The sequence below is a fragment of the Drosophila kikkawai genome, chromosome 3R, assembly GCF_030179895.1.
Source record: "Drosophila kikkawai strain 14028-0561.14 chromosome 3R, DkikHiC1v2, whole genome shotgun sequence".
NCBI classification, from domain to species: domain Eukaryota; kingdom Metazoa; phylum Arthropoda; class Insecta; order Diptera; family Drosophilidae; genus Drosophila; species Drosophila kikkawai.
In genome coordinates this window covers 21,979,420-22,006,287 of record NC_091731.1, presented here as the reverse complement: position 1 = coordinate 22,006,287, position 26,868 = coordinate 21,979,420, and the positions used below count along the sequence as shown (strand labels likewise).

Below are 26,868 nucleotides of genomic sequence, written 5' to 3'. Positions count from 1 at the left end.
CATTAAATATTTATTTAAATATCGATAGCAAAATTAAGAATTCCAGCGCTGCCAGTGTTGGAAAGCGCCATTCGTTTTCTTCCTCTTCTTATGCCCCCCATTACGTGAGAATCAAGTTTACTCGCTGGAGAACTAAGAGGATACCCCCGATCCAATTCGATCAGTCATAAATGCTAGCTGCCAGAATGAGGTTCGTGCAATATCTGCGCAAAGGTGACCTGGCCAAGCGCCTGGGCCTGCTGGCCGAAGATCAAAAGTCCCTGGTGGAGCTCTCCGGTTTGGAGGGAGTCCCCAGTGATCTGAAAACCCTTATTGCTCAGAACCCCAACCTGGAGGAGCTGGCTCAGAAGGCGGCCAAGCAGCCGCAACTTGAGCTGAGCAGTGACGTCACTCTGCTGCCCCCAATCAGCGATCCCGGCAAGATCATCTGCATTGGTAAGTGGGGGATACATGACCTTGTAATGGTTACAATAGAAGGTTCTTCTTGGCAGGATTAAACTACCAGGACCACTGTGACGAGCAGAACAAGCCAGCGCCCAAGGAACCCATGTTCTTCAGCAAGTTCAACAACGCGCTGGTGGGTCCCAACGATAATGTCATCGCCCACACGGCCAGCAGTGTACGTAGAGTGCCAGATAACGAGATATGTTGAGTAGCTTCATCAGATTACACAAAACTTTCCACAGAAAATCGACTGGGAGGTGGAGCTAGTCTGTGTCATTGGCAAGGTCGCCCGCAAGGTGCCCAAAGACCAGGCCATGGACTATGTCTTTGGTTTTAGTGTGGCCCAGGACATCTCTGCCCGCGACTGGCAGAAGGAGCGCAACGGCGGTCAGTTCCTCATCGGCAAGTCGATGGATACTTTCCTGCCGCTGGGTCCCTCGGTGGTGCACAAGAGCCTGGTTAAGGATGTTTACAATCTGCAGCTAAGGACCTGGGTGAACGACGTGGAGAAGCAGAACGGCAATACCGGTAATCTGATCTTTAAGCTGGACGACGTTATCAACAGGTTGTCGGACACCATCACTTTGCTGCCCGGCGATATCATCGTAACGGGAACGCCCAAGGGCGTGGGTATGCACCGCAATCCCCCAGAGTTCCTAAAGCCCGGCGATGTTGTCAAGTCGGAAATTGCCGGACTGGGCAAGCTCTGCAACAAGGTCGTGGCCCCTTAAGTTCGGCATTCCTTAATTATTTGTTGTATTTGATTTGTTAAACACTGGCTTTTGAAACTTGAGTTTTAATGGGCATTAAGCTGTAAGCTTTTTACCCCCACAATTATTTAAATATTTCTTTTTTTTCAATATAAGAAGTAATGACATTTAATGAACAACGGGCTAGACCTTGAAGGTCTTCGACTGGGTGGCAAAGTACTCGTCCCTACTGTGATAGGGCCGGTAGGGATCGTTAATGTAGTGCTTAGGCCGCCTCCAGTAGCTGGTGACCATCTTGTCCAGCAGCCAGCTCTGCGTGGCGTTGGTGAAGACGTGCTGCTTGAGGCGCCGCCGCAGGGCGCCCGACTTCTTGAACAGCTTCTTTTGGCGGCCGGAGTGGGTCCGTATCCAGGCGCCCCATTCCAGACGCTTGAATCGCTTAAGCACCGCCTTGACAGTCTTCCGTTTGCCCTTGATCAGCGAAAACTTGGTCACGCTTCGGGTGCTTGGCGGAGATCCTGTGGCTCCCAGGCTAATCGGTAGTTGAAGGAAAGGTGTTGGTGTTAAAGAGGGGACTGGTAGCAAACTGGGCCGGGCTAGAGTAACAAGGCTGGCACGTTGTGTCTGCTGGACCAGGGGAACCAGCGGAGTAACTGCCGGCGACTGACGGCAAACGCTGCGCAGTGCTGTAAATAATTAGGAATGCTTAAACCAAAGTCTTCTTTATGGCCAGAAAGAGTCCACTCACCGCTGGCCACAAAGGTTCGCAGCATTTCACTCACTTAAAACGGCAAAACTCAAAATAAACCACAAATTCTTTTCGTGTCGCGTAACAGCAGCCGATCAGCTGTTTGACTGTCCGACGTCTGGCAACGCCACAGGCTCGAGTCACATCGTTTTCGGTCCCGAGCCAGCCCTGCCAGACTTTTCGGTCCCGCGCCAGCCTTGCCAGACTGCGAATGTCCAAATTCACACAAATTGCTCAGAAGGCTGGGTTAACACAGCCAAAACCCAAATTCCGGTGTCCCACAGACGATTTGTGACTCCGCTGTACGCGCCTCCGGACAGAGCGACGCCCACGCAACACCATGTATCGGCTAGCGGTGCGAGACCAGTGCAAGTGCGCCCTGCAGGTGAGTTTTTTTTTCGGTCCGGCGGCGGCTATTTGATAACGTGAAAATCGATCGTCACGTTGCCCCCTTCGCCCTGCGTTTGCAAAAATACAACAAGAGGCGCTGGTTATGTCATCCCCCAAGCCCAGGAATTGGCCGAAAAGTTCCAAAATTCCAGTTGGGCCAGGACCCATGATGTCCTGCGGCTGCCACTTAAGGGGCTGGGGCTAGTTAGTCGTGGTGAAAGTCTGGCTAAGTTGTACTTCATCCGGTGCATCCGATTCCACAGCGTTCGCTGCAGCAGACCACGACAAACGGCAGGCAGTTCAGCAGCAGCGGGAGCAGCAACAACAGCAGTGGAAATGGGAGCAGGGAGCAGGGCAGGAGAGGATACTATGGCCTGCCACCCCCACCGAATATGCGCGAAGCCGGCTTCGGCAAAGTGGTGCTCTTTGTCTCCCCCCTGGCCGCCGTTGGCGGAGTCATCACCTACGCCAAGTAAACGAATATGAAAAAATAAGCTTTTTTCTAAAGAAATCACTAACCGAAATACGAATCCTCTCCAGGTACGACGATGACTTCCGCAAAATGGTCGAGAACAAAGTTCCCGGAGCCGGCTCTGTCATCAAAGTAGCCCTGCAGGAGGAGCCACCATTCAAGGGGGTCACAAAGAGTGTCAACGACCAAATCGATAAGGTCAAGTCAGGCTTTAATTCGGTCACCTCCACCGTGGACTCGGTTACCTCCAAGGTAACTGGTTTGTTCGGCGGCGGCAGCGGAGATGACAAGTCGAAGAAGGCCAAGGCAGAACCCGCAAAAACCGAGTCAACACCAGAGAAGAAGTCCCAAGCGACGTCTCAGGCCACCAAGGTGGAAACAAAGCCAGTGGCGAAAGCGGAGAAGGTGGCTACGCCGCCGCCTCCAGCCGCCAAGCCCAAGGAAGAACCCCTGCCCCGCGAGGTCGTTGAGCTGGAGAAGGCCATCGAACTGTCGGCCCAGTTGGCAGTGAAGGAGTATAACAACGCCATTAGTGTGCTGAAGGGGTATGCTTTACCTATTTGTATTTAAGAATGATTTCATCATTCAGTGCGTGGTATTTTAAGATATTTTAGCAAATTGCATAAATTGTTAATTTTAGAAAAGTCTTCTTGTGGCTGTCATAAGATTTCTCCGTTGGCTTAACGTACTCTTCTTCTGTTTCTCTTTATAATTATGGCTAATTTTCTTTTACTTTTTAGCTTCAACGAAGACGTACGCAAGGTGGTCGATAAGGCGGTGGAGAATGGCGAGAACTCGGTGTGGACTACCCTGAGGAATCGCGCTGGTGCTCGTGACACGGCAGTGGCCACGGCAGAGCGTGCAGCTCGTCAGGCCCAGGAGAAGATTGGTAAGCCTAGAGACTCTTTTTCCAAGAGATGGAGTAACGCTCATCGTCCCCCCAGTTGCCTGCGAGATCGCCTTAAGTGCGGCTGCCACAGCGGAGAACAGCAAAAAGGTGGAGGCGGTGCGCGACAAGATCAAGAAGCTGGTGGATCACATAGCCAACGTCAAGGACGAGCTCTACCGGCACAAGGACACGGCCAGCGTGTCGGACAAGTACTGGCGCAGTGTGGAAAAGGCGCGCAACTATTTCATCGACGAGATCGAGTCTATTTTCCCCGGCCTCAGTCTGGCAGATAAAAAACTCAACCTGTCAAAGGAGGACCTCGACTTGTTTATCCTGCACGCCTACACCCATGTCCTGGCCTATCAGAAGGAGCTGCAGCGTCTGCAAACCGATGGTGAGCTTCGCTTGAAGCGGGCTATTGACTCGGTTCGCGGCGACAATGATTCGGAGGCGCTGCGTGCCCAACTGGAATACCATTTGGAGGCCGAGAGGCGCAAGTTGGCCGTGGAGAGTCAGAAGAAGATCTTCCAGATCCATGCCGAGTCCGACAAGCAGCTGCGTATGCAGCTTAAGAAGCAGGCGGAGGCCCATACCGATCACATCAAGGATATCGTGGCGCAGCGGGAGACAGATTTAACGCGCAGCTTTAAGCGCGAGTTGGAGGATAAGTTGGCTGCCGAGAAGGCCAACTACAAGCTTCAACTGGCTGCCATGCTTGGCAAGCTGCGTGGCATGGATGCCGCACTAGCGGGTGAGTTGAACTGGATTCTTTTTTGGGCTTTGCTAGGAGTATTTTGGCTAGACTTGTAATTGATTCTTAAACCCCTAAAAAACATGCTGCTTGCTTAGAGATAGAGGATGAGTTTCAAGGTATTCTCCCCGTAGAAATGATCTCTGTAAATTAAACTTCTCTTCTGTTGACACATTTTTTCTTTCGCCATTTCCCAGAGCGTGCGGATGCGGAACGTACTGCCAATCAGGCACAGGCCTTGTGGGCCGCCTGTCAAGCTCTGTGGGCCTCGGTGCGCACTGCCACTCCTGGAGTTCACTACTCAGAGAAGCTGCGCCCTCTGAAGAACGAGATCAATGCCATTTCCAAGGTGGCGGGTAAGTAGAATATAAATTTAAACAAAACTCCGGTTAATGATAGCAAAAAATCACTTGCAGAGGGCGACGATCTGGTGGCGGCTGTGCTGCAGAGCATGCCGAAGGAGGCTCAGGAGCGCGGTGTCTATCCCGAGGATGCACTGCGCGAGCGTTTCCTCAATGTGGAGCGTGTGGCTCGTCGTCTGGCCCTGGTGCCGGAAGAGGGTGCCGGCCTGCCTATTTATTTCCTGTCCTATCTTCAATCGCTGTTCATCTTGCGACCCGATAATCCCATTTCCAAGGACGAACTCGAAAACAAACCTTTCGACTACAGCAAACTGGACACCTATGATATCCTAAACCGGGCCAGGTGAGAGGGTAGCTTCAATAAAAGTTCAATTTTTCTATTTTTTTTATATCTCAAAGGTATCACGTGGACCGCAGTGACTTCCTGCAGGCGTTAAAGTACTTGAATCTACTGCAGGGTGCGTCCCGCAAGATCGCCGGCGAGTGGATGAAGGAGGCGCGCCTCATGCTGGAGACCCAGCAGGCGGCCAACACCCTGATGGCTCACGCCGCTGCCAGTGGCCTGTTGTATTTGTAGACTACGTCCCCTAATCCCATCCTCCAGAAACACCCAGAGGCACTTTATGATTTGTTATTAGTCCAGATAAAAGATAAAACAGCAATGTGTAATTTGTCATTTGAGAGAGAACACCGTTTAAATGAAAAGAAATAATCCTTATATATTTGTAAAATTTTGTTTAGCTTCAATTATACAAATTATATTTAGAGAAACTACATTGAATTCACAAGAAATACACACCTTTGGGGGACATCTTGGCGGCTCTGTTGAATGTCTGCAAGAGGAAGCCGAATCAAATTGGTTGAACATTAATCAAAAAGCCGTCTTATTCTTGAGGGTAACGAGAGCGTTGGCCATTGCTCATCGATCTGGTTGGGTTAGATAATAATCCACCTTCAATGGTCATATCCTTAGCAAACATTGTGATTAGTCAAGGAGACACGTAGCAATATTATAGATCCCCATCCGGCATAAATCTGTTCCAAAACTTATCAATAAATATATATGATTAGTGACATTTTATTGGGGTTTTTATTTTATCATTAAAAATATTTGATTACATTTTTTTTTTAAATTTTGTTTTTAATTTTTATTAAAGGTTAAAGTAAAAGCTTTTTAATAGAAATGAAATTTATAGATGTTTTTTTCAGATCAATTAATACAAATAGCTTTGGAAACTAACATGTAGTTATTGAATTTATATTTTATAAAGGTTTTTAAAAATCAAATGTATTGTCATGAATCCCAGTAAGGATTATTTTTATCCTGTCTCATGTCTTAATGTTGAAAATAAGAGATAAATAGATTTAGAAACTAAAAAACCAATTATATAGCTATAATTATTTTGCTTATTAAACTTATGATCCAGTCTAAAAAATAATTAAATCAGAAAAAGTCCTTAAATATTTTTCTCACGAACCATCACCCTGCTAAAATCGCGTTGTCCAACACTGGCCGTTGCGGTGCCGCAGGCTGCAAACGTAGCAGTGCTGCCAGCCCTGTGAGCCATAAAAAAGCTATACTAGCTTTTGAAAATAGGCTTTAAATGGTTATTGCGTTGCTAAAACAGAAGCTTAAGTTAACACCACTTATTTTCGTAATAAATTTAATTTAAATTTAAAATAAATTTAAAATTTCATAAGCGTTTTTGTTTTCACATGTGCCAGATCTAGCCTAAAAAAAAAGCTAAATTGACAACACTGGCAATCAGCTGTGGTTGAACTTTTCGGTGGCCCCGGAAAAAAGAACTCGAAATCCGCGATTCTATCTAATTCCCCGTGCCCACCAGGATTACGTCCTAATTTTTGAGCACCAGTCGAAGCACTAGGGAACCGAGGAGCAACATGTCGATGCTGGCGAGAACAGTTGGACGCACCTTTATGCAGGTAAACCCGCTGCGGGTCCGGGAGCCTCTTACATAAACGGTGGCCCCGCGACGCTGTGCGAATATTCAGTGAGCGCTGGGCAAGCTCTTTTTTTTTGAGGTTATAATCCTAGCCAGCAGCTTGCTCGCATCCCTCTGATCCGTGTCCATTTCATTCTATTCCGATTTAGGCTGCGGCAGCTCGTAGTCTGAGCACCACGTCGGTCGCCAGGGTGAGTTCCTACTGCAAATCACTGCCCCAAGGCGGATAACTAATGGGATAAATTGCTTTTGCAGGATGCGTACGGCGCCAACAGGACCACCTGCACATTGATTCCCGGCGATGGTGTGGGTCCCGAGCTGGTCTACTCTCTCCAGGAGGTCTTCAAGGTAGCTATGTCTAACTCGTTAATGATTATATTTAAGAATTAGGGTTGAATATCGAGTGAATAAGTCAGGAATAAAATATTTTGTCTAATATCATATAAAAACTATCATAGGCTTTTATATAAAGATTTTTTTAAATTTAGAATACGTAGAATTTAAAGTTCAACATTTGTATTTTATTTGTTATCTATCGATTTATTGCTCACTTCACAATCAACATTTAAATTTAAATTAATTAGGCTTTTAACATTATCAAAAAATCTAAGTTTTATATCTTTTTAAAATTCCCTATAAAATACTACAACATTTTATTTACTCAGCTGACATTTGGAACCCTAAATAATTATTTACCATGTGCCAATTTCCAAGTTCCAAGTTTCCAAGTTTAAACAAGTTACTTGCAAGCCTATTACTTAATATTCACGAGAACGGAAGCAGTACTTAAATTATATAAACCAAAATATTGCCACTTATCTGTATCGTAAAGCTAAGTGATAAGAGTTTTAGATTTATGGGGCCTTTTTAATTTTAAGTGGAGTTTTCTGATTTATTTCTTAGTTTATGTATAACTTAAAGTATTCTTTTCCTTTCTATATATTTTATAAATTAATTTATATTAAAACTATTGATAATAATGTGTTATAATTTAAATAACTTAGGCAGCCAGTGTTCCTGTGGATTTTGAGTGCTATTTCCTCTCCGAAATTAATCCCGTGCTGAGTGCCAAGCTGGAGGATGTGGTGGCCTCCATCCAGAAGAACAAAGTGTGCATTAAGGTGAGCTTAAATCCTACAAAACGTTCAAAATAAAATCTTACCAGCTCCGATCTCCTGCAGGGCATCTTGGCCACACCCGACTACAGCAATGTGGGTGACCTGCAGACGCTCAACATGAAGCTCCGCACCGATCTGGACCTGTACGCCAACGTGGTCCATGTCCGCAGTCTGCCCGGTGTTAAGACCCGCCACACCAACATCGATACCGTGATCATTCGCGAGCAGACCGAGGGCGAGTACTCGGCGCTGGAGCATGAGTCGGTGCCCGGAATCGTTGAGTGCTTGAAGATTGTCACCGCCAAGAAGTCGATGAGGATTGCCAAGTTTGCGTTCGACTATGCCACGAAGAACCAGCGGAAGAAGGTCACTGCCGTGCACAAGGCCAACATTATGAAGCTGGGCGATGGCCTCTTCCTCCGCTGCTGCGAGGAGGTCTCCAAGCTCTATCCACGTATCCAGTTCGAGAAGATGATTGTGGACAACACAACCATGCAGATGGTGTCCAATCCCAACCAGTTCGATGTGATGGTCACGCCCAATCTGTATGGCGCCATCGTTGATAACTTGGCCAGTGGCCTTGTTGGCGGTGCTGGTGTGGTGGCTGGTGCCTCCTACTCGTCGGAGACCGTGGTCTTTGAGCCGGGTGCACGTCATACATTTGCCGAGGCTGTAGGCAAGAACGTGGCCAATCCCACTGCCATGCTGCTGTGCGGCGTGAAGCTGCTCCGCCACATCAACCTGCCTACCTACGGCGAGGTAATCCAGAATGCCATCAACAAGGTGCTCAATGACGGCAAAGTGCGTACCAAGGATCTGGGCGGACAGTCGACCACGCAGGACTTCACCACCGCCGTTATCAGGAACATGGCCTAGGCGATGACGCAAAACCTCAACCACCATCGATGGGCAACAGCATTGGCGCTTATATAATTGACATTAGACAGTTTGTGTTGTTGCCGCAGCTACATTTGAATTGTTGAAAAAATACCCCGAAAGTTCTTTTAGTTTCCTTCTACGTCCAATTTTTTATTTGTCCCTGATGTCTATATCTGCAATGCATTAATTTTGAGTATTATTTCCGGCGAATATTTAAGTTTAGTCCAATTGAACCGCCCTGAAAGAGGAAAACTTGCCCCGAATCCAAAGTCTTGAATCCTTACCAATTGGCAGTAACACATTGATCCTTGATTATGTTGTAATTATTTACGTATTATTTTTCCTCATTTTATTGATTTTTCAAAAATCCCTCTTCGACTTTATGTTAACCTTGTTGAAAAGCAAACAAAAATAAGAAACAAAAACACTGATATTGCTAAACCAATTTAACTGATAGCGGACGGCCTGGAGTGGAACCACTCCACTGGAGCTGTGAGAAAGATAACAATAAACTCAAATCTAAATTAATTATTATTTAAAAGCCATTGTCAGTCAGTTTGAGCTGTCTAAATTTTAAGTAATACAAACAAATATAAAACCCAAAAAAAAAGTCGGAAACTTTATTGTGAGCTAAGCTGAGCAGCACTTGCTATGGCGAGCAGCAAAAACGCCCTGCAATCCTTCTGGGAAAGGATGTTCCAGGACTATACGAAGCATGTCAAGTACTTGCAGACCCAGAACCCGACCTGGGAGCAAATGGTAGAGCTGGAAAGATACCGCCAAGCTCTTCTTGATTTTAGATTTAATGGCAAGTGTTCCAAGCGTCGGTAAGTATGAACTCACTTTCAAATTCAATTGCAACTCTTGAGGTCGTCGATATATTTGGCTAGTGAGGGGATACGTATGAAGGAGATGCAAGAGTATATGGAAAGCCAGAAAACAAACCTGAAAAGAAAGTTATCTCATGGCAAGTAAGTATTTAAAACCTAAACTCTTGCTTTTCTAAGCCTTTCCTTTGGAAGCAACACACCTCGAGTTCAGGAGCAGGCACTTCGCAGTTTAATTCCCGCCCGTAAATTATTACAACTAAACGACAGAGTCGTCCGTGCTTTAAACTTTAATTCATCTGCCTCCGATCGCCTGAAAGAGCTGGCCAGGAGTAGAACAAATCCCCCGCAATGTGGGGCCAAACCCTGGAAGCTGACCAGCGCCATGAGGTCTTTTGAGCCCAGTGAACGCCTGCTGAGTTTGGCCTGCCACAGAACACCTTTTAGGGAGCCGCGTAACCCGTTTAAGGTTTCCTCAAGTGCCCTAATTTACGAAGGTTGAAATAAGATTTTATAATTATTATTTAAACTTTATTTAATATTACTTCCCATGTGTGTTGGCAGCTACTCCAAGGATTCTCCGTTTGGCAGAGCTAAACAAAAAGAATGTAAACCGGCACCAGAGAGGTCCGTCAAAGCCATATTGGTTCGGACCCACACATCGGATTTGGGAACTGGCTAAGCCAAGGGTGCGCGAGGATGGAATATACCGCAAAACTCCCTTCAAGGTAGCCGAGGGTGCCCTAAGGGCCAAAGCCTCGCCACGTGTCTTACAGCTAGCAGAGCCAAGAATGTAAAGTGCAGCTCCAAAGTGCAAGGTCAACGTGGATTGCGGGGATCGGAAAATAGTCTAGGAAGAATATCCTATTATTTTCACATCCCTGTAATCGGTTCTTAGAAAGAAATTTGTGATTTTTAATACAATAAAATCCCCAATGGCCATAAAAGGTGATAGCGATCTAAAGATTACCATTTTTAGATCTCTTTTACCCTTTATAAGCCGATTGGAGTTGGCCGATATAAATGTTTAACTTTTGAATAAACAAGGTTTAATAAACTAGCGATTCGTACTTTAAGAAACTAAAAAACAAAGTAAACAGTAATAGTTACAAACCAAAATACAAATTTAATGGGAAACTTAAAACCAAACGTAGCCGAAATGCAAAAACTATAATAACACCAAAACTTATTGAAGAACGGATGACCTTCATAGCCACATCTATCCGCCCTTAGGCTTGGCCAACTCGATGAGACGCGGAGAAGCCTTGGCCTTGAGGGCGGCTGGCGAAATGGCGAAGGGATTCTCCCGGATGTGAGTGTTCTCGAACTCCTTGGGCTCCGCCAGCTCCTTGATACGCGACGATGCCTTGTACTTGAGGGCATTGGGAGAGATGCTAAAGGGATTTTCCTTGACGTCAGCCAATCCCTGGTTGGCATCGCGCGTCTTCAACGGTTCGGACATTTCCTTGATGCGGGCACTCGCTTAAATATGGAACAACAAACAATGATTAGTATATGTATAAATAAAATAAAATATTAAAAAATATTATAAAATATAGAAAGAGCTATGAATGTTATGAATATAAAAATGACTTACGTTTATAGCGAAGGGCATTTGGCGACACTTTCTCCGGAGTCTCGTTGATGTGGACATTATCCCTTTGGATATGCGCCGCAATCATCTTTAGTCTCCTGGACGCCTTGAAGTTTTTCATATCGGGAGTTAGCTCCCACTTCGGCTTCACCTCCTCCACATAGGCCCTGGGACTGGACAAAGTCTTCAGACGCGCTTTGTCGACCTCGCCTGCCTTCCTTTCCGGCTTCGGTGGCTTTGGGGGAACCTTCGGCGTGGCCAGTTTTGCGATATATTTGTCGTGCTTGGCCAACTGCTTCTCCGTCTTCTTCTTTTTCTTTTTACTGAAGTTGGTTATCAATTTGTTACAAAATGTGTGAAAAAATGTACATTATAAGAAGAGTTAGTTGAAAATATTTAAAATGGTATTATCATTGGTAAATTATATTGAAATCTGATGTAAATTCTTAGGAAGTTGTTAACACATCGAAATGCGAATTTATGAATTTAAAAATCTAAAAAAAATTCACTTACGGCTTTGTTAGGGGCTGGGAGTTGGCCAGTCGGCTGTAGAGCGACATATAGCTGTAACGCAGCCACCTGTTCAGGATGGACTCGCCGATCTCGTCGCCGGCAAGGATTGCAACCCGGCGTCGATAGAGCAGACGTCGTACGGTTGGCAAGGCCAGCTGCTCGGTGCGCGTATAGCTTTGCGCCTGGCAGGGATACACCATTTCGATGGACTTGGTGAATGGACAGGGGCACTTGGGCACGAAGCGAGACACCAGTACCCTGGGCACAGCCATCTCCATAAGGCGGCGTCGCTTCACGAACATGCGCTCATGGCGCCGCTTAAGCTTCTCCAGTTCCTTGGAGATGTCGCGCTCAAAGCACTCGGCATCGCTGGGAATTGGATCGCTAATGCGACAACAGTCGGGACGGACAGAGTCCTTCAGTTGCTGACATGTGGTCATTCTAAGGATTTCCGAATTTTGGGGCTTTACTTTACAAAAAATTTAGCAATGTTCGCTTTTTTTTTTTAGCTTTTTATAAAAACATCTATTTTATCATCTATCTGTTCGAATCGAAAATGAACTACATTTGTGAAATTTCAAATTATATGTGATAAATTTAAAGGCAAAGCCAACTTGCTTTTAAGTTTTTATAGAAACATTACTTTTTTACGTGACTATTTTTATGTATTTGTGGATCTCTTTTTGATTTGTAATAACTTAGTATGGTAAAGTAGTGGGCTACACTCATAAAAATTGTTGTATATATTTAAGGGAAATCACCATTAAGAAAAACTATAATTTTGCAGATATAATTCCCAACTGGTTTTAACATTTCTGGAGAGAAATGAAGGTTGCCGGTCTTAGGTCTGGTCTAATGAGCATAAATTAAATTAAGAAAAAATTACCCTTAAATAAAACAAGTTTTCTTTAATGTTTTATTAATGTTTTATTGACAGTATTCATAAAAATACTGAGAGTATGCTCCAAGTTCACATCATTACAAGTTAATAGTTTTGTTTGGGGTTTGTATTCCATCTGTCCCATCATCATCTGCATGTTGTTCATTTCTGTAGTTTGCTTTTCTGACATTATTGTATACACCTGCTATTTTCTGTTCACATATACACAAATCTTATATTTTTTGCAAATTTTTGCCTGTATCCTTGTATCTGCCTCAGCTCGTCGTCTGCTTTTATACTTTTTTACAATGTTTTTGCCATACATTTGATTTAGTTCGAAATGTTTAGTTTTTTGTTTTCCTCATTGTGAATATTTCCAACTAGTTCTTCTTGTTGTTCTCTCAATTTTCGTTTTTGTTGCAATTCAATTGGAATTCAGCACATCAGCACATGTTGTTGTTGCTCTGTTTTTTACTGGCTTTTAATTTATTCAGTTAGACTTTGATTTTGTTTACGAACAAAATAACTTGGTTAAGTGAAATCAAAGTGGCAAGCATAATGTTAATAATAATTGTTATACACTCACATCGAACTTATGCAATACACTCATACATATACAAATATGTACTATAAATTTGAATTTAGCATTTACTAGGTCATTTGTTTTGTTTTTTATTTTTTGTTGACAAAAATTTTGCTAATTTGAATTTACTTTATTCATGTTGATTTTTGGGTTTATCATTGCTCGATTTGTAGAAAGTCCCCAATCGATTTCGTTATTTACACCAAAGTAAAATAATAATTAGATCTATGTAAATTAAGCGGTTTCCTCAATTATGTATATTTTTTGTGTTTTGTTTTCGACATTGCCATCCAAATATGTATGCATGTTTTTACACTTAATCCAGTTTTTAGTTTAAATTTTCCTCTTGCATATCGTATACAGTTTTGCCTTACAAATAGAATTTCTTTTGTTTTTGTTTTTTCAGAAATATCCAAATTACGTTGCCTGAAATAATTTCTGCTGCGCTCTTTTAGATAATTTTGTTCCTTTAAATTTATTTTTTTGACACGCTAAATATATATAATATATATGTATATAGATTACCAAAAGGGTTGTCTCCTCTTTTATGTACACAAATACAATTTCCTTGGTTTTTTGTTAAATATAATTTTGAAAGTTTTTTGAATTTTTATTCATGTTTCCTTGTTAATTTTCTTGCATTTTTCATTCTGTTAAGATATGCCTCGAAACTTGTTTTAGTGTTTGTCCGCTTTAGTTTTAGATGTTTATACATTTTAGTTTGATTTACCAGTTGTTCTTTAATTTAAATCATTTCTTCTTTAGTTGGTCCCTGAAGCTGTGTTGAGTTTAGATATACGATTCCTTTGGCTCGCCTGAACTAGTTTTTGCCGTTTTTAGAGTTTTCCCGGGGTAAAAATGTCGAAAGTGAAGTGAAATAAAAACAAAATAAAACTCAATTAACTGGAAAGTAAAAATTCAATTGCCTTTGTTGTTGTTCTGTTGGTAGTTGTTCTTGTTGTTGCAATCCAATTGTTTATTTGCTCATCTCTTGCATGTGAAAATGGAGCAAATATTGGCCATGTTAGAAAGACTTAGGCTCCTCCTATCAAGGCCAATATTTACTTTGGGCTATTGTTCAGTTTATAGATAATTCTGTCATCTGTCAATTATAACTATTGCATATAATGGTATTAAGTATCTTGTTTGCAATTGTTAGACTGTTGTGCTTAATTTAATATTCATATTTTGTTCGTTTCTTAATCTCTGCATTGTGTCTCTCTGATCGGTAAAAGTGTGTGAAACGAAAGCCTCCTGTGGTAATAAATGGAAATAAAAAGCGAATTGTTGAACTAAAATATTTCTGTTTTTATTAATAAACGTTTCGTAATTCGTAAATATATTGTATATATCTTGTTTTTATTTTATTTTTTTTTGCGTTTAAAACATAATAAGTAAATAATAGAGATAACGAAAATTATAAACTTAATCTTAGTTATGTGTCTGTGTGTAATATATAATAACAATTATGCACGCTTTACTAAACAAAGAATTTTGCTGCTGTAAATATTAATTTAAGGTTTACAATATATATTTAGTACATTTATTTTTTGTGTGTAATTCAAATTAAGCGAAAATTTCAATATTATTATAAATTACTTAATCAAATTAAACATGTATATTTTGGATTTATTCGCAGTACAAAATAAATTTCACATGTTTTGCTGCAGTTTAAGTTTTTCTTCACTTTCTGTTTCTGTTTTAAATCTCTGTTGTTGTTTTTATTTTTGTTTTTCTGTCTTAGCTTTAATGCTAAATACATTTTGTGTACTTATGGGCTATTGCTAATAATAATGCGAATTTTTTTTATTTGCTTATTGGCTTTTGTTTTTATTTTTTTCTCTTGATTCTGTAGTGATTATGTAAATGCAAAAAAAAAAGACTGCTTTATATCTGTTCTATTTCTGTGTTTGTAGTTTACCGAAAGTCTAATTTTATGAATTGTACTTACATCAGTGGTTTGTTTGTTTGTTTGTTTGTAAAAATAATGAAAAATATTCTCAAAACTTTTGCCTGGCTAAGATTTAGGGTTTGTTTTGTATTTGCTTAGTGGTTGTTGTTTTTAATGCCAATTGCTTATAACTATTGAAGTTGTTGGTTTGATTGATTAATTATGAATATTATTTTTCTAGGGCTATTGTTGTTGTTGTTGTTGTAACTGTAACTGTGTGGAGTTGATGTTGTTGTGTTTAAAGTTAATAATTGAAATAAAAATTGGTTTCTGTTTGCTTTATATATTTTTTGTTATTATTTTTAAAATTGTTTTGCCTTTGCAGTTCGATTTCGTGCTGCTTCTTTTTTCTGATTCGGGGATTATGATTTCTGATTCTGCTGAGTCTGTAGCTGTATCTGTATCTGTATCTGGATTCTATCTTGTCATTGCTAATTATGTGGCTATTGTTTATGGTTATGTGGCTATGAATACAAATCTGTTTTGAAAATCGGCTTCTGTGTTTGTTTGGGTTTTGTTTTTATTAAAGTTAATTGCTGTGGCTATTTCTATTTTATTTGTGGCTATTTAAGTTCTGTAGTAAGAGTAGTACTATTGTTTAATAAAATTGTGGTTGCTGCTTGGTTGTTGTTGTTGTTGTTGTTGTTGTATTTGGGATAGAAAAAAGAAAAGTACAATCGACTTTAGGCTGTTTGTTTGGATTTATATCTGAGCTGCTTCAAGCTTTTCGCTTGAATATTTATCCATACATTAATTAATTATATAGTTTAAGTTGTTTAATTCTTTTGTAGTTGTTGTTTTTTTTTTCAATTTTTAGTTCAATTATTTTTTTGGGCTATTGTTGGTTGTTGTCTGTGCTGGTTGTTGTCACGGCTGGGCTATTGTTTCTTAGCAGTTTTCGCTTGGTTTTGCTCGGATCTTTGCTGATCTTTAGTTGTTTCGGTCGCTCAAGTTGAACTTAGGAGAAAAGTTTTGAGTTGTGATGCTTTTTCGACAATGAGAATGTGAAGAATTTGGCTTTGAGTTCAATAGATTTTGATTTCTTTTTGTTAGGTTGAAGCGTGCGCATAATAATTGGAGGAAACCTAGGCGTAGTTTAAGACCTATTTTAAAAAAAGAGTTATGTGCACTTAAAATGATTTTTGATTTTCGATTCTTGCTTGATTCATCATCATATATCCTTCTTGGCATTTTGGCAAAGAAAGCTTGTAAATTAAACATATTAATCGTTAAATGTTAATATATTTGTTGTTGGTTGCTTGGTTTTGTTTGAAACAATTGCACTATAGTTCAAATGATGTTGCCCATTTAAGAAGTCAATAAAAATAGAGAATAATAATAATGCTAGTAATAATAAGTATTTAGTAATAAAAAATAGAGGAGAATACGATACAAAAATGTCTTCTAATATGTACAAACCATAGTAAATCGAGGCTAACAACGCGCTAATCAATTAGTCGTTATAATAATAATATAATAATAATTAGAATTACGATTACATAATATATATGTATATAGTGTGTGTATGTGTGAAAATAGAAGTTTGATTGATTTATGTGAAGAAATTTTGGATTTGCCTACAGTTATAGATCGTAACTAATGGTAATCATCATCGTTTCGTAATCGTAATCATTTTAGGCGCTAAACTAAGGTCGAAAATAAACTCTAATTACCATATATATGTATATGCACTTATATTCAGCAAATTTTGATTCGCATTGAACAAATTAGATTAGATTTTTTATACACAAATGTGAGCAATTTCTTTAAGCACGCTAGAAACTCTCTCTATCTTTCTGTTATTTATCTCAAACCACTTTAAACAATTATATTATTAATATATCAATTTTAGCTTGTTTCGGTTATCGTTTTGTGTTTTTTTTTTTTTACAAATATTAACTATTATGTTGTAGTAAAACAAAGAATAAGTAATGTATGGGTAATCAATCTTGTTTCTCTCCGAAAAAATAAAACACGTACCTGAGCGTTTTTGCATGCCCACCCCGAATCGAAGTCGAAATATTGAAAATATTCGAAATATGTAAGTCAGGTGAACATGCAAAAATTCTATACAATTCAACATTCTCAAGCTGTTACTCAAATTACACTCGATTGGTTTGTTTTCATTCATTTTTCACTTTTGTGTTTAGACCTACCACTAGGTTGACATTTCGACTTTCGACTTCTGCAGTTACCATCGGGTTTTCATATAGCTTATGGCCTTGTGTCGTGAGTATCTTCCTATAAGGAAAACCTATAAAGCCACAAGGGCCCACGTATCCAGCACAGTGCGTTTCAGATCTGTGAAACAATATCAAGGCAAGGCTAAAAAAATTAAGCCCTGCCTGGTGACTATTGCATGTCTTTTAGCCAAGAAACGCACTGTACTTTCTGGATGCTTTTTGCTTTCGGTTTTTTGTTTGGTTTCTTGTCATTATCAGTTGCCTTGGAATTCTTTTTTAGCTAAACATGCTTCGAAATATTCTTCTCTCTTTTAACACACCTTTTTTTTTGTTATAACGTTTTCTTAAATTTGCTTATTTAATCCGTATAATTGCACTTTATCTTGTTTATTATTTTAGGTTTTTGATTTTTGTTTACCGCTGTTTTTCTGTTTCTTTTTACATCGATTTCTTAGATTTTTAAATGTTTTGCAAAATTGTATTTATAATTTCTTTTCTTTTTTATTTTAGTATTTATAATTTCCTCTTGTATAATTTTGCATTATAAAAGACTGCTTTGCCATTGTGATTTCGTATTTAATTTTGACTTGAACTGGTTAGTTTTCGAGTAAACATTATTCCAAAATATATACAACTATTTATGTTCTGAACAGTTTCATCCGTTGCTGTTTTTTAGTGATGTTTGCCGTAGCTTAAGAAATTCTTTTTGGCCAAATGCAGCTCAAAATCTTATGATTTCCATAGCTGCAGTTGACTTATGTAGCTTGTGCTTGGTTTAGTTTGGTTTCTATAATCCTCTGTTGTTGTTGTGATTGATTTGTATCCGATCTGTCTACAATTTCTTGACTTGGGTGTGTGTTGTTTCTCATCCATCTCTCCTTTCTCGGTTTTTATTTTTTTTTTGTCTTTTTGCCTAGCCAACATTATTTCAGAAAATGCTCTTCAAAATTTTGGATTATTAATCACAGATAGTGTGTCTAATATATATGTATGTATATAATAAATATGTATGTATACTTCAAATATAATTAAATTAGCAATAAATACTTTTTGATTTATATCCTTCCCTACTTTCCATATTCCTCTTTTCTTTTATATAATAAACAGTTTTTCTCAGAACTTTTTTCTGTATTATTTTGTTTCTTTTTTGTTTGTTATTCCAAATGCATAATTTAATAATTTTGTTTTTACAGTTTCTAGTTCCTAACTTTAGTTTTCGGCTTGATTTTGATACTAAACCACAACATTTATGCACATCGAATTTAATTTGGGATTTAAGCCAATAAATTGTTTTTCTTATCAAGTTTTTTTTGCATCGTGGAAAGTATAATAATATAATTTTGTTGAATATTAAAATGCCCTTAAATGATTTTCAACGATTTTCCACAATTTTCCTTGCCATACTTTTGGATTTCTTTCTTTTATTATAATTTACTAAATATTTTCAAATATGTGTTACCGACAATTCTTCCTTGTTTTCATTTTAAATATATTGTATATCGCTTTTGTATGATTTTTGTTTTTCTTTTTGTTTTTTTTGACACTTACTAGCTAGCACACAAAATATGTTTTTAGGTACATTTATATATTTTTTCTTCTATTTTTCATTTACGCAGACATTTAGTTAGTTGTTGTTGTTGTTTACCCATAAATAGAAAATTTCAAATTCAAACGAAATATATAGAGTTATAGAGATACGTCGAAAGGAGGGCCTAAAGTTCAGGGCAGGGGTCGAGGGCGGGGGGTTTTGTAACTGTGTAAATATGTTTTGCTCTCCTGTAAAAGAGGTGTGTTGTAGAGTGTATATAAGTACATTTAAATATATTTAGTTGCTCAAAATGATCATGTGTTTGGTTTGAGGTATACGCGTAGTGATGAAGACACACACATACATAAATATACAAATATATTTTATATAGTATATAGTAATATAAAGTCTTTTTTTTAATATATTTATGCTTTTTTTTGCTTTTGGTGGATAGGCGACGACTGTACATGAAATGTGTGTTCTCACAATAATTTCTTTCATTTACTTTTAAGCCAATATGTGAAATTTTTGTTTAATTTTTCGATATAAATTTCCATTTTAGCCTAAACACAATTTTTTTTTGTTGAATTTTATCCTTTTTTTTTATATAAACACCGAAACACTTTATAATTTTGCTTAATTTAGTTTAATGTGTGTGCAATTTTTAAAAAGAAAATATGAGTTGTTATTTTGGTAAGCGATTTTATAAGGGTGTTTTCTTAATTTTTTTTGTAATTTTGCTAAACAAAGGTAAATGGGGGAGTTGCTTTTGAAATTTTGTGATTTGATCTGCGTTTTGGGTATATTGTTTTTCTCGTTAATTATTATTTTGTGTGCTTTGTCCTAACGTTTCTCTTTCGCTTTGCTTACTAATTTATTTAATTTGTAAATGTGAAGGCAGCTTTGTTTATTGATTTCCGTTTTTTGTTTTCTTTTACTTTTTTCTCGTTTCTCTTTTTGTTGTATTTTTGTTTAACTTTTGTGAAATCATAAAGAATGTAGAATTTTTGTGGTTAATTTTCGTTTTTGTTTTGAATTTAGCTATTTCTTGCGTGTGTGTGGTGTTCCTTCTTTTGTAGTTGTAGAGTCTCTTGTTTTATTATTATTATTGCTGTTTGCTGGTTGTTGTTGTTATTGATCGGATATTGTAGATGTTGTTGTTGTTGCTGTTATTGCTGTTATTGCTGTTATGGTCTTGGTTTAGTTATTGTAGTTTGTTGGCTATATTACTCATTCTGTCTATGTCGAGGACGTCTGCACGGGTCCCATTGGCTGGCAAAATTCATAGAAAATTGTAGAAAAAAAATGTATATATATTTATAATATATATGGAACATAAGTACATTTAGATATTGCTTATGGAATGTGTGAAAATCGAAGGTCAAAGGCCAAAAGGCACAGCCATGCAGACGTCGTTTAAGTTGTTGGCTTGTAACTGCTTTGCTGTTGGCTATATTTCTGCTATTTATATTCCCATTGGACTGCTGGTTCTGCTCAATAAAAATATAAAATACTCGGATGTCTGGGAAACACTTGAAGAGATTTGAATTCTTTTGAAAATATGTTTAAAAGTGTGCTCTAAATATATTCTATTGCCTACTTTTGTTCACCTTTTCAAGAGAATTTTAATCTTTTAAATCAGGGATGCCGCAGAAATAGCTCTGGTTTTAAAATCCTTGGAAACTTTGCACAAAAGTATACTTTATAATTTTTGTAGCATACTTTTGGATACCACTTAAAAAGATTTTAAATCTTAAGCCATTTATTTGGCACCCCTGCATATATTTTACTTCAAGACATCCTCCTACTGATTCTAAACCAAAAATGCAATTTAACATAAAAATGCAAAATGAAAATGGTTCTCGGTTTTTGCTCAGTTGTTTTTTTTGGTCTTAAGGTTTTAAATTTGTTTAGTTTTTTTGTTTTTTTTTCTTTAGGTTTGTACAAGAGAATGCCTATTTGTCGATTGTCAAAACGAAACAAAAATATACATATTGCATGTATGTTTCTTTGTTTGTTTGTTGGTTGTTTTTTGTTTTTTGTTTTATGTAGTTGATTACACATTAACTAAGAGCTAGCGCACATTTACCACTCTTGCGTTTATATCCTATATATATTTCCATATAGTGCTTTGTATGGTACTATCAAAAAACGTGGCTTAATTTGGTTTAGTCCCTCCAATCCCCATACCAATACCGGTCTAGTTACCGTCTCCGATCCTAGAATCCTAGAAGCTGTAGTAGTGGGCGGCCAGCGGTGGCCAGGCGAACGCTGGATGATTCGTGGCCAACGGCGGCTGCTCCTATAACTGCTGCTGCTCCACCTGCTCGGCCTTGATCTGCGCCAGCTTCTCGTGCAGTATGGGACTGCCCGATGGGGCCATATCCGCCTCGGACTCGCACTTGATGTGACTGCCATTGAGATCCATTGTTGTTGTTTTGTGGTTTTGGTGGTGGTGGCCGCTCTCCGCGCTCTTTAGGCTACTGGCATCCGTCTCCGAGTCGCGCGACGTCATCCGGCTGCTCCGTCCATTGCCATTGGCAGTCACATTGGCCTGACCATTGCCGCTGGCCCCGAAGGAGGATGAGGAGGCGCTGCCCTTGTTCTTGTTGTGCGCCAGATCGCTGTTGTTGTTGTTGGCCGGTGTGTGTCTGCTGGAGTGCTCCTCGTCGCTGCTGCCGGCACTGTCGGCGCTCAGGCGCTCCCGCTTGATGTCCGCATAGTTGCCCAGCGGACTGCCCGATCTCTTGACGCTTTCCCCACTGGCACTGGAACAGGTGGCGGCATAGTCGTTGCTCCTTTGATTCGTGAACGGGAGCGGCGTCTTCTTCACCAGCAGCTGATCGAGCAGGGCATGACCGTGGCCATTGCCATTGCTACTTCCGTTTCCGGCAGCACTGCCATTGCCCGATGAGGACGATTCGCTGGACTGCAGCGTCTTGCGGATGATGCCATCGTACATATTCTCCGCCATTTCCAGGGCACTCTTCATCAGCCCATGGTGATTTCCCCCGGCTCCCTGTGGTGGCTGCTGCCTCCAGTCCAGGCCATAGGCATTCGTGGCATTTGGCTGGGGCCAGAACATGTTCGACTGGAACGGAAGCTGGTGAGGAGGACCCTCGAAGAGGGGGAGTTTCAGACCGTTGGGCGTGGCTGCCGCAGCAGCTGCCGCCGCAGCCGCCGCCGCAGTCGCTGCCGCCTGGCTGTTGTTCTTGAGGGCATTGCTCAGCTTGGAGCTGTGGTTGCCAGGCTTCAACTTGTCCAGGTGAATTTTGTTGGCTGGTCCCGTCAGGCCAACCAAATCCGGCTGCGGCTTGGGCTCTCGCTTGCGCGGCCGCATCAGATGACGCTCCTTGACCTTGTACTCCAGCGTGGAGTGGGGCACGCCATAGTAGCTACCGGCTCGATGGACCGACATTTCACCTCGTTGGACCGCCTTCACTGCCTCCACCAAACTGTCGCGATCGTAGTTCCTATATTTACCCCTCTTGGGCCGCGTGCCCTTGCCCGCCGCATCCTGGGCACTTAGCTGCTGCTGCTGCTGGAGGTGACTCAGGTGGCCGGAATGACCGGGGTGATGGTGCTGCTGCGACAGGAGATTGGGAGAGGCCCCGAATCGCGAGGTATCCGTGCCGCCAATGATCTTTGCCACCGATATGCTCGGCTTCTTGTAGCCCATAGAAGAGGAAGAGCCACCGCCGCCGCCGTTGTTGCTGCTGCAATCGCTGGCATTGCCATTCCTTAGGCTCTCTTGACCACTCTGCTCGTTGATCTGTCGCTGGATGTTGCTGGCCATCATCTTCTGTATGCTGGACGAGGATGAGGGCAGCAAACTGTTCCCGGCGGAGTAACCACCCTGGGCTACTGCCGCGGCCAGCATGGGTGAGGCGGAGTGGGGACTGCGGTTGCTGCCGTTCCTGTTGCTGCTGCAGTTGCTGTTATTGTTGTTGTTGTTGTTCAGCGAATGGTGACCCAGGCCCGGGGAGAGGCTGCTGCTGCTGGCCGGGCCGCTGACCTTGAAGGACGGAATCTTCAATATGGGATCCTCGCCCGCCTCGTTCGGATCCAGCGAGGAGTTCGTCTCCGGTGTTTCCGATTTGGGCAGGCGATGGCGAAAGGCGGCGGCCACGTGTTGCTGCTGTTGCTGCTGCTGCTGTTGAAGCAGCAACGAGGCACTACCGTTGCTCTCTTGACTGGCCAACAGCAGACTGAGCAGTGGCTCGGTCAACATCCCCCGACCCAGCAGACCTTTGAAGAAGTCACCAACCGTCTGCGATTCGTCCAGCTTGGGCATTGCCCCGATGCCAGCGGCCAGCATAAGGGTGTGCATCAGGACCTTGGCATCCAGCGGTATGGAGGGCAAGCCATCGGTATTAACACTGACATTCGCACCTCCGCCACCCGGAAGCCGTCCCAGCTTGGGAGATCCACCCCGATCAAGATCATCGCCCAGATCACTGCCATTGTGCTCTGACGACAGGTGACTCAGTTTTCGGAGGGCGAAATCAGCGGGATAACCCGGCGCCGGAGTAGACGCATTGCTGTCCACTTCACCTTCGCCATCATCGTTGGAGTCTTCGGGATCTGGCTCCTGTTGATCCAGCTGCTCCTGGTCGCTGTCCTGCTGCTGCTGTATCTTGTACAACCGATTGACCAGAATAGAGCGGGGCACATGATGCTGGCTGGCCGCCTTGCGGGTGCCCAGCTTGTTGGCCACCACATCCTGCAGGGCCCGGTTCAGGTCCTCCTCGCTGTACGACCGCCTTCCCGTGGGCGTTGGCGTGGCACAGGCTCTGTAAAAGAGTAAAAGGTAAAAGTAAAGTAAGTTATATGAAGTCTGAGTTATATATATTAAATTACTTAGCAAATCGAACTTCTTATCGAGCTAACTACAGAATAAGTTCCTATATCGTCGGCCTAAGACCCATTCTAAATTAATAATGATTGCTTTATGGCCAATTTATTAACGTCATTTCCCTCAGGTGCTGCGATAAGATACGATTTTCGCCGATTTCTGTTTGCATTTCCCTTAAATATATATAGCTCTGCCTCTCCCCTCTCTCTCCCTGGAACAAGTCAATCAACTTTTATCTGCCGGCAATTCTGAGTCCCCCAGTTCGAGTTCGGGTTGCAGGGTAATATTTTTTGGCAGCACCATCAAAGGACTTGACAGCCACTTCTTCCCTTTTTGGCTTAGTGGAAAGCACTCCTTTTTTTCGGCACTCGCATACATATACACAGGCACTCAGGAGGACTGACAATGAGTGCTCCTTAAATGTCTGCAGCAGGGCAACCAACAGGAAAAGACGACACTGCAGTGTCAAAGGCAAAGCCAAGGATGCTATACAATCCACCTTCTTTTTTTTTCACATTTTTGGTGGCCATTTTTTTTGGGTGCTGAGCCAGAGACAAAAGATGACAAGTCAGGGGGAGTCTGGCCAAGAAGGGTTCGAGTATGGGGCCAAATATGTTTTTGAAGTTCATTAGACGAATCCGAAAAAAAAGCGTAGGGAAAAAAAAGGAGAAGAACGAATGAACATTTTTCACTTAATGCCAACGCGAGCGTGAGTCCAAGCGCATTTCCTATGACTCTCCCCTCCTAGAACTCATCAGGAAAAGGCAACTTTTGTGTTCCGACAACAACAACAAGGTTGCACTGGAAAAGAATACTTTGATTATTTAAATTTTAATTTTAAAAAAATATTATATACAATCAACATGTTCCTGGCAACATTTGCTTATCAACATTTTATGTTGATAAGCCATGTGCTCTTGGAAAACAATTTAAAAAATGTGATTTTGCTATGTTTTTAAATTAATTGTTTTTTCTTTAAGCAAATTATAATTTATTTTACATTTTTATTTTTATTTTCAAACAAAAAGGTATATAAACCTTACCTTAGTTATTATATATTCAAAGTAACACTTTAAAAAGCTCATTATTTTAAGATTTTCCAGTGTCAATGACACATTTTTTATAACCAATCTTTGACTTTTAATTTTTCCGTGTGCTGCAGCTGCACGAAATATTTCTTTTCTTTTATGCGCAACCAGAAACGAGACGAGCTCGAGACCCTTTCTTTTTTCGTGGGCGGCTGGGGACATTGCACCGTGAAAAAGGGGGTAAGGGCAGGGGGATGCGAGTGAGGAGCCTGAGGAGGAGGGAAAACGCACAGCTTCTTTGGCACCCTTCGCTGAGGGCTGTGGCCCAGCGGGCGGTGGCGACGGCCCTGGCAAAAGTTGATGGCAAAGTCATAGCAACTTTTTTACTTTTTTTTTTTTGCCCATTTGTTACGGAGTCCTTGCGCGTCTGGAAAATGTCTGAAAATTGTGCAGACAACAAATAAAAAAAAAGGAAAAAAATATACACAAAAATGCAGGCTAGAGGAAGAACAAGAAAAAGCGAAGCGAAAGCGGCAGCAGGTGGCAGTGAATGTTAAGCTGTATGATAGCTCAAGGTTTTTTTTTCGGGACCTGTTCAGCAGGAGTAAGGCTAAGAGGCGGTAGGCGGTAGGCGTGGCCTCTGCTGACCGTAAGTGGATTGGGCTATGGGCGGTGATGGGCGGGCCACGTCATTAATGGCGACAGTTTTTCGCATTTTTGCTCATTTTTGCATATACAAAATAATTTTCCCCCAAAAAAAAAGAGGGAGGAGTGGCGAAAAAAATTTGCATAATTGCAGGGGGATTTCCTCACCAAGACCTCGTTGCAGATGCTGTAAAAAAACAGGAAGAACACTACAATAGAGTGGCAAGACTATAAGATACCCAGGTTAATGAGTTGAGCTGTTAAAGAAAAATCGAAGCATACCAGAGAGGGGGTTTCTTGGCGGGAAATCAGAGTAGGGAAGCATATCGAGGGTAAATATTCGATATAATGTATCGTTTTATTTTAAATAACTTCAGAAAATCGTTTTCTAAACTAAAAAAGGATGTAAGGATGCAAATTAAGATCACTAATAAAAAAGATTTATACAAGTAAAATCAAATTGCTTTTAAATTTCGATGGACAAACTGACAAGGATCGTTGATAATTGTATAAAAATAACATACAATTTGTAGGCTTCTTTATTTACGTTGCACGAATACAATATACCCTTGCCTACAGGAGGTATATTTGCAGGAAAAAAAAGGATGTCGCGCACAAAATAAATGAAAAATGTCATTTCAATGTCGTTTGGATTTTTTCGTTGGTGTCGTTTACCTTTTGGCTGCACTTCAATTGCAATTTGCCATTGCAACAGCTGCCTCTGCCTCGGCCACAGTTGGCGTCGCAGTCGGCTTCGGCAGCAGCAGCAGCAGTTGTTGTACAACATGCATGCATTTTTTGTTGCCGCCTTTGTTGCTTTTGTTGTATTTGCCGCTGCACACGCATGTGAAGAGCATTCATTTGCACCCAAAAAATAAGGAGAGAAAAAAAAAGGAAATTCAGAGCGAACGAACCTCAAACCTTCGCCAGCTTTTTTCCTCGTTTTTCCGTTGGCGTTGCAATTTTTCTGACATTTTGTTTTAATTTGTGGCAGCGGCAAAAGGGTTGATTTTTTGTGTGTTTTTTTTTTCGAGTGAGTGTGAGTGGATGTGTGTATGTGTGGTGTGCGTGTGTGCAGTTGTTGTTGTTGTTGTTGCAATTTTGACGCAACTGAAATGCATTTTTTGCACCGCTGTTGTTGTTTTATGCGCATATTGCATTTTTGTCGGTTCATCCCACACCTTTTGTATGCTTTTGCCCATATATAAACATACATATACTTTTATATACGTAAGTTTTATTCTCATAAAAAAATATAATTAAACAAAATAAAAAATAAACCAACCATTTCGATTTCAACTTTAATAATAATTATATTTGGCCAGGTAATTGTGCAAATACCTTGATTGAGGTGTGCGGTTGCAAGGCAGAGGTCAAGCCAACTGTCAAACGAAATTAAGGTGGAAAATAATGGATGGGAGGTTCTCATTAATTACAGCAAATTCAGGGGGTGGATTATAGCCAAGTTTCTGCTTTAATTGTTTAAAAATGCTTGTTATTATATCCTAAAGGAAATGGTTGAAGACTTTTGTATCAAATTATTTTAGAGGTTTG

General features: G+C 40.9%; 7 protein-coding genes across 8 annotated transcripts in view; 4 read left to right on the top strand and 3 right to left on the bottom strand.

The window, feature by feature from the left end:
- Positions 1-88: 88 nt before the first annotated feature.
- On the top strand, positions 89-1,281 carry LOC108073470 (oxaloacetate tautomerase fahd2, mitochondrial). The gene is made up of 3 exons (XM_017165113.2): positions 89-435; positions 492-619; positions 687-1,281. Exons 1-3 carry the CDS (start codon positions 171-173, stop codon positions 1,173-1,175), a joined length of 882 nt encoding a protein of 293 aa, XP_017020602.1. The 5' UTR covers positions 89-170; the 3' UTR covers positions 1,176-1,281.
- On the bottom strand, positions 1,225-2,079 carry mRpL35 (mitochondrial ribosomal protein L35). The gene is made up of 2 exons (XM_017165115.3): positions 1,903-2,079; positions 1,225-1,840 (listed from the first exon to the last, which is right to left on the bottom strand). The coding sequence occupies exons 1-2, from the start codon at positions 1,925-1,927 to the stop codon at positions 1,338-1,340; spliced, it is 528 nt and encodes a 175-aa protein (XP_017020604.1). The 5' UTR covers positions 1,928-2,079; the 3' UTR covers positions 1,225-1,337.
- Positions 2,080-2,105: 26 nt separating this feature from the next.
- Positions 2,106-5,842, top strand: Mitofilin (inner membrane mitochondrial protein mitofilin). Its single transcript, XM_017165112.2, has 8 exons — positions 2,106-2,287; positions 2,556-2,764; positions 2,833-3,309; positions 3,505-3,653; positions 3,709-4,404; positions 4,602-4,760; positions 4,821-5,109; positions 5,166-5,842. Exons 1-8 carry the CDS (start codon positions 2,243-2,245, stop codon positions 5,341-5,343), a joined length of 2,202 nt encoding a protein of 733 aa, XP_017020601.1. The 5' UTR covers positions 2,106-2,242; the 3' UTR covers positions 5,344-5,842.
- Positions 5,843-6,517: 675 nt separating this feature from the next.
- Positions 6,518-9,160, top strand: Idh3b (isocitrate dehydrogenase [NAD] subunit beta, mitochondrial). Its single transcript, XM_017165238.2, has 5 exons — positions 6,518-6,710; positions 6,880-6,921; positions 6,986-7,078; positions 7,735-7,851; positions 7,912-9,160. Exons 1-5 carry the CDS (start codon positions 6,669-6,671, stop codon positions 8,722-8,724), a joined length of 1,107 nt encoding a protein of 368 aa, XP_017020727.1. The 5' UTR covers positions 6,518-6,668; the 3' UTR covers positions 8,725-9,160.
- Positions 9,161-9,364: 204 nt separating this feature from the next.
- LOC108073554 (uncharacterized) lies at positions 9,365-10,569 on the top strand. The gene is made up of 4 exons (XM_017165239.3): positions 9,365-9,554; positions 9,618-9,698; positions 9,750-10,051; positions 10,119-10,569. Exons 1-4 carry the CDS (start codon positions 9,379-9,381, stop codon positions 10,349-10,351), a joined length of 792 nt encoding a protein of 263 aa, XP_017020728.1. The 5' UTR covers positions 9,365-9,378; the 3' UTR covers positions 10,352-10,569.
- A 91-nt stretch (positions 10,570-10,660) lies between these two features.
- Positions 10,661-12,231, bottom strand: Theg (Testicular haploid expressed gene). The gene is made up of 3 exons (XM_017164895.3): positions 11,662-12,231; positions 11,152-11,471; positions 10,661-11,036 (listed from the first exon to the last, which is right to left on the bottom strand). The coding sequence occupies exons 1-3, from the start codon at positions 12,099-12,101 to the stop codon at positions 10,774-10,776; spliced, it is 1,023 nt and encodes a 340-aa protein (XP_017020384.1). The 5' UTR covers positions 12,102-12,231; the 3' UTR covers positions 10,661-10,773.
- Positions 12,232-14,464: 2,233 nt separating this feature from the next.
- Eip93F (Ecdysone-induced protein 93F) overlaps positions 14,465-26,868 on the bottom strand; it is a 72,299-nt gene continuing 59,895 nt past the window's right edge. For both annotated transcript variants that reach the window (XM_070286955.1, XM_017165043.3), the window contains exon 6: positions 14,465-23,579. In XM_070286955.1, the coding sequence (XP_070143056.1) occupies positions 21,089-23,579 (2,491 nt within the window). In that variant the 3' untranslated portion in view covers positions 14,465-21,088. The remainder of the gene's footprint in view (positions 23,580-26,868) is intronic.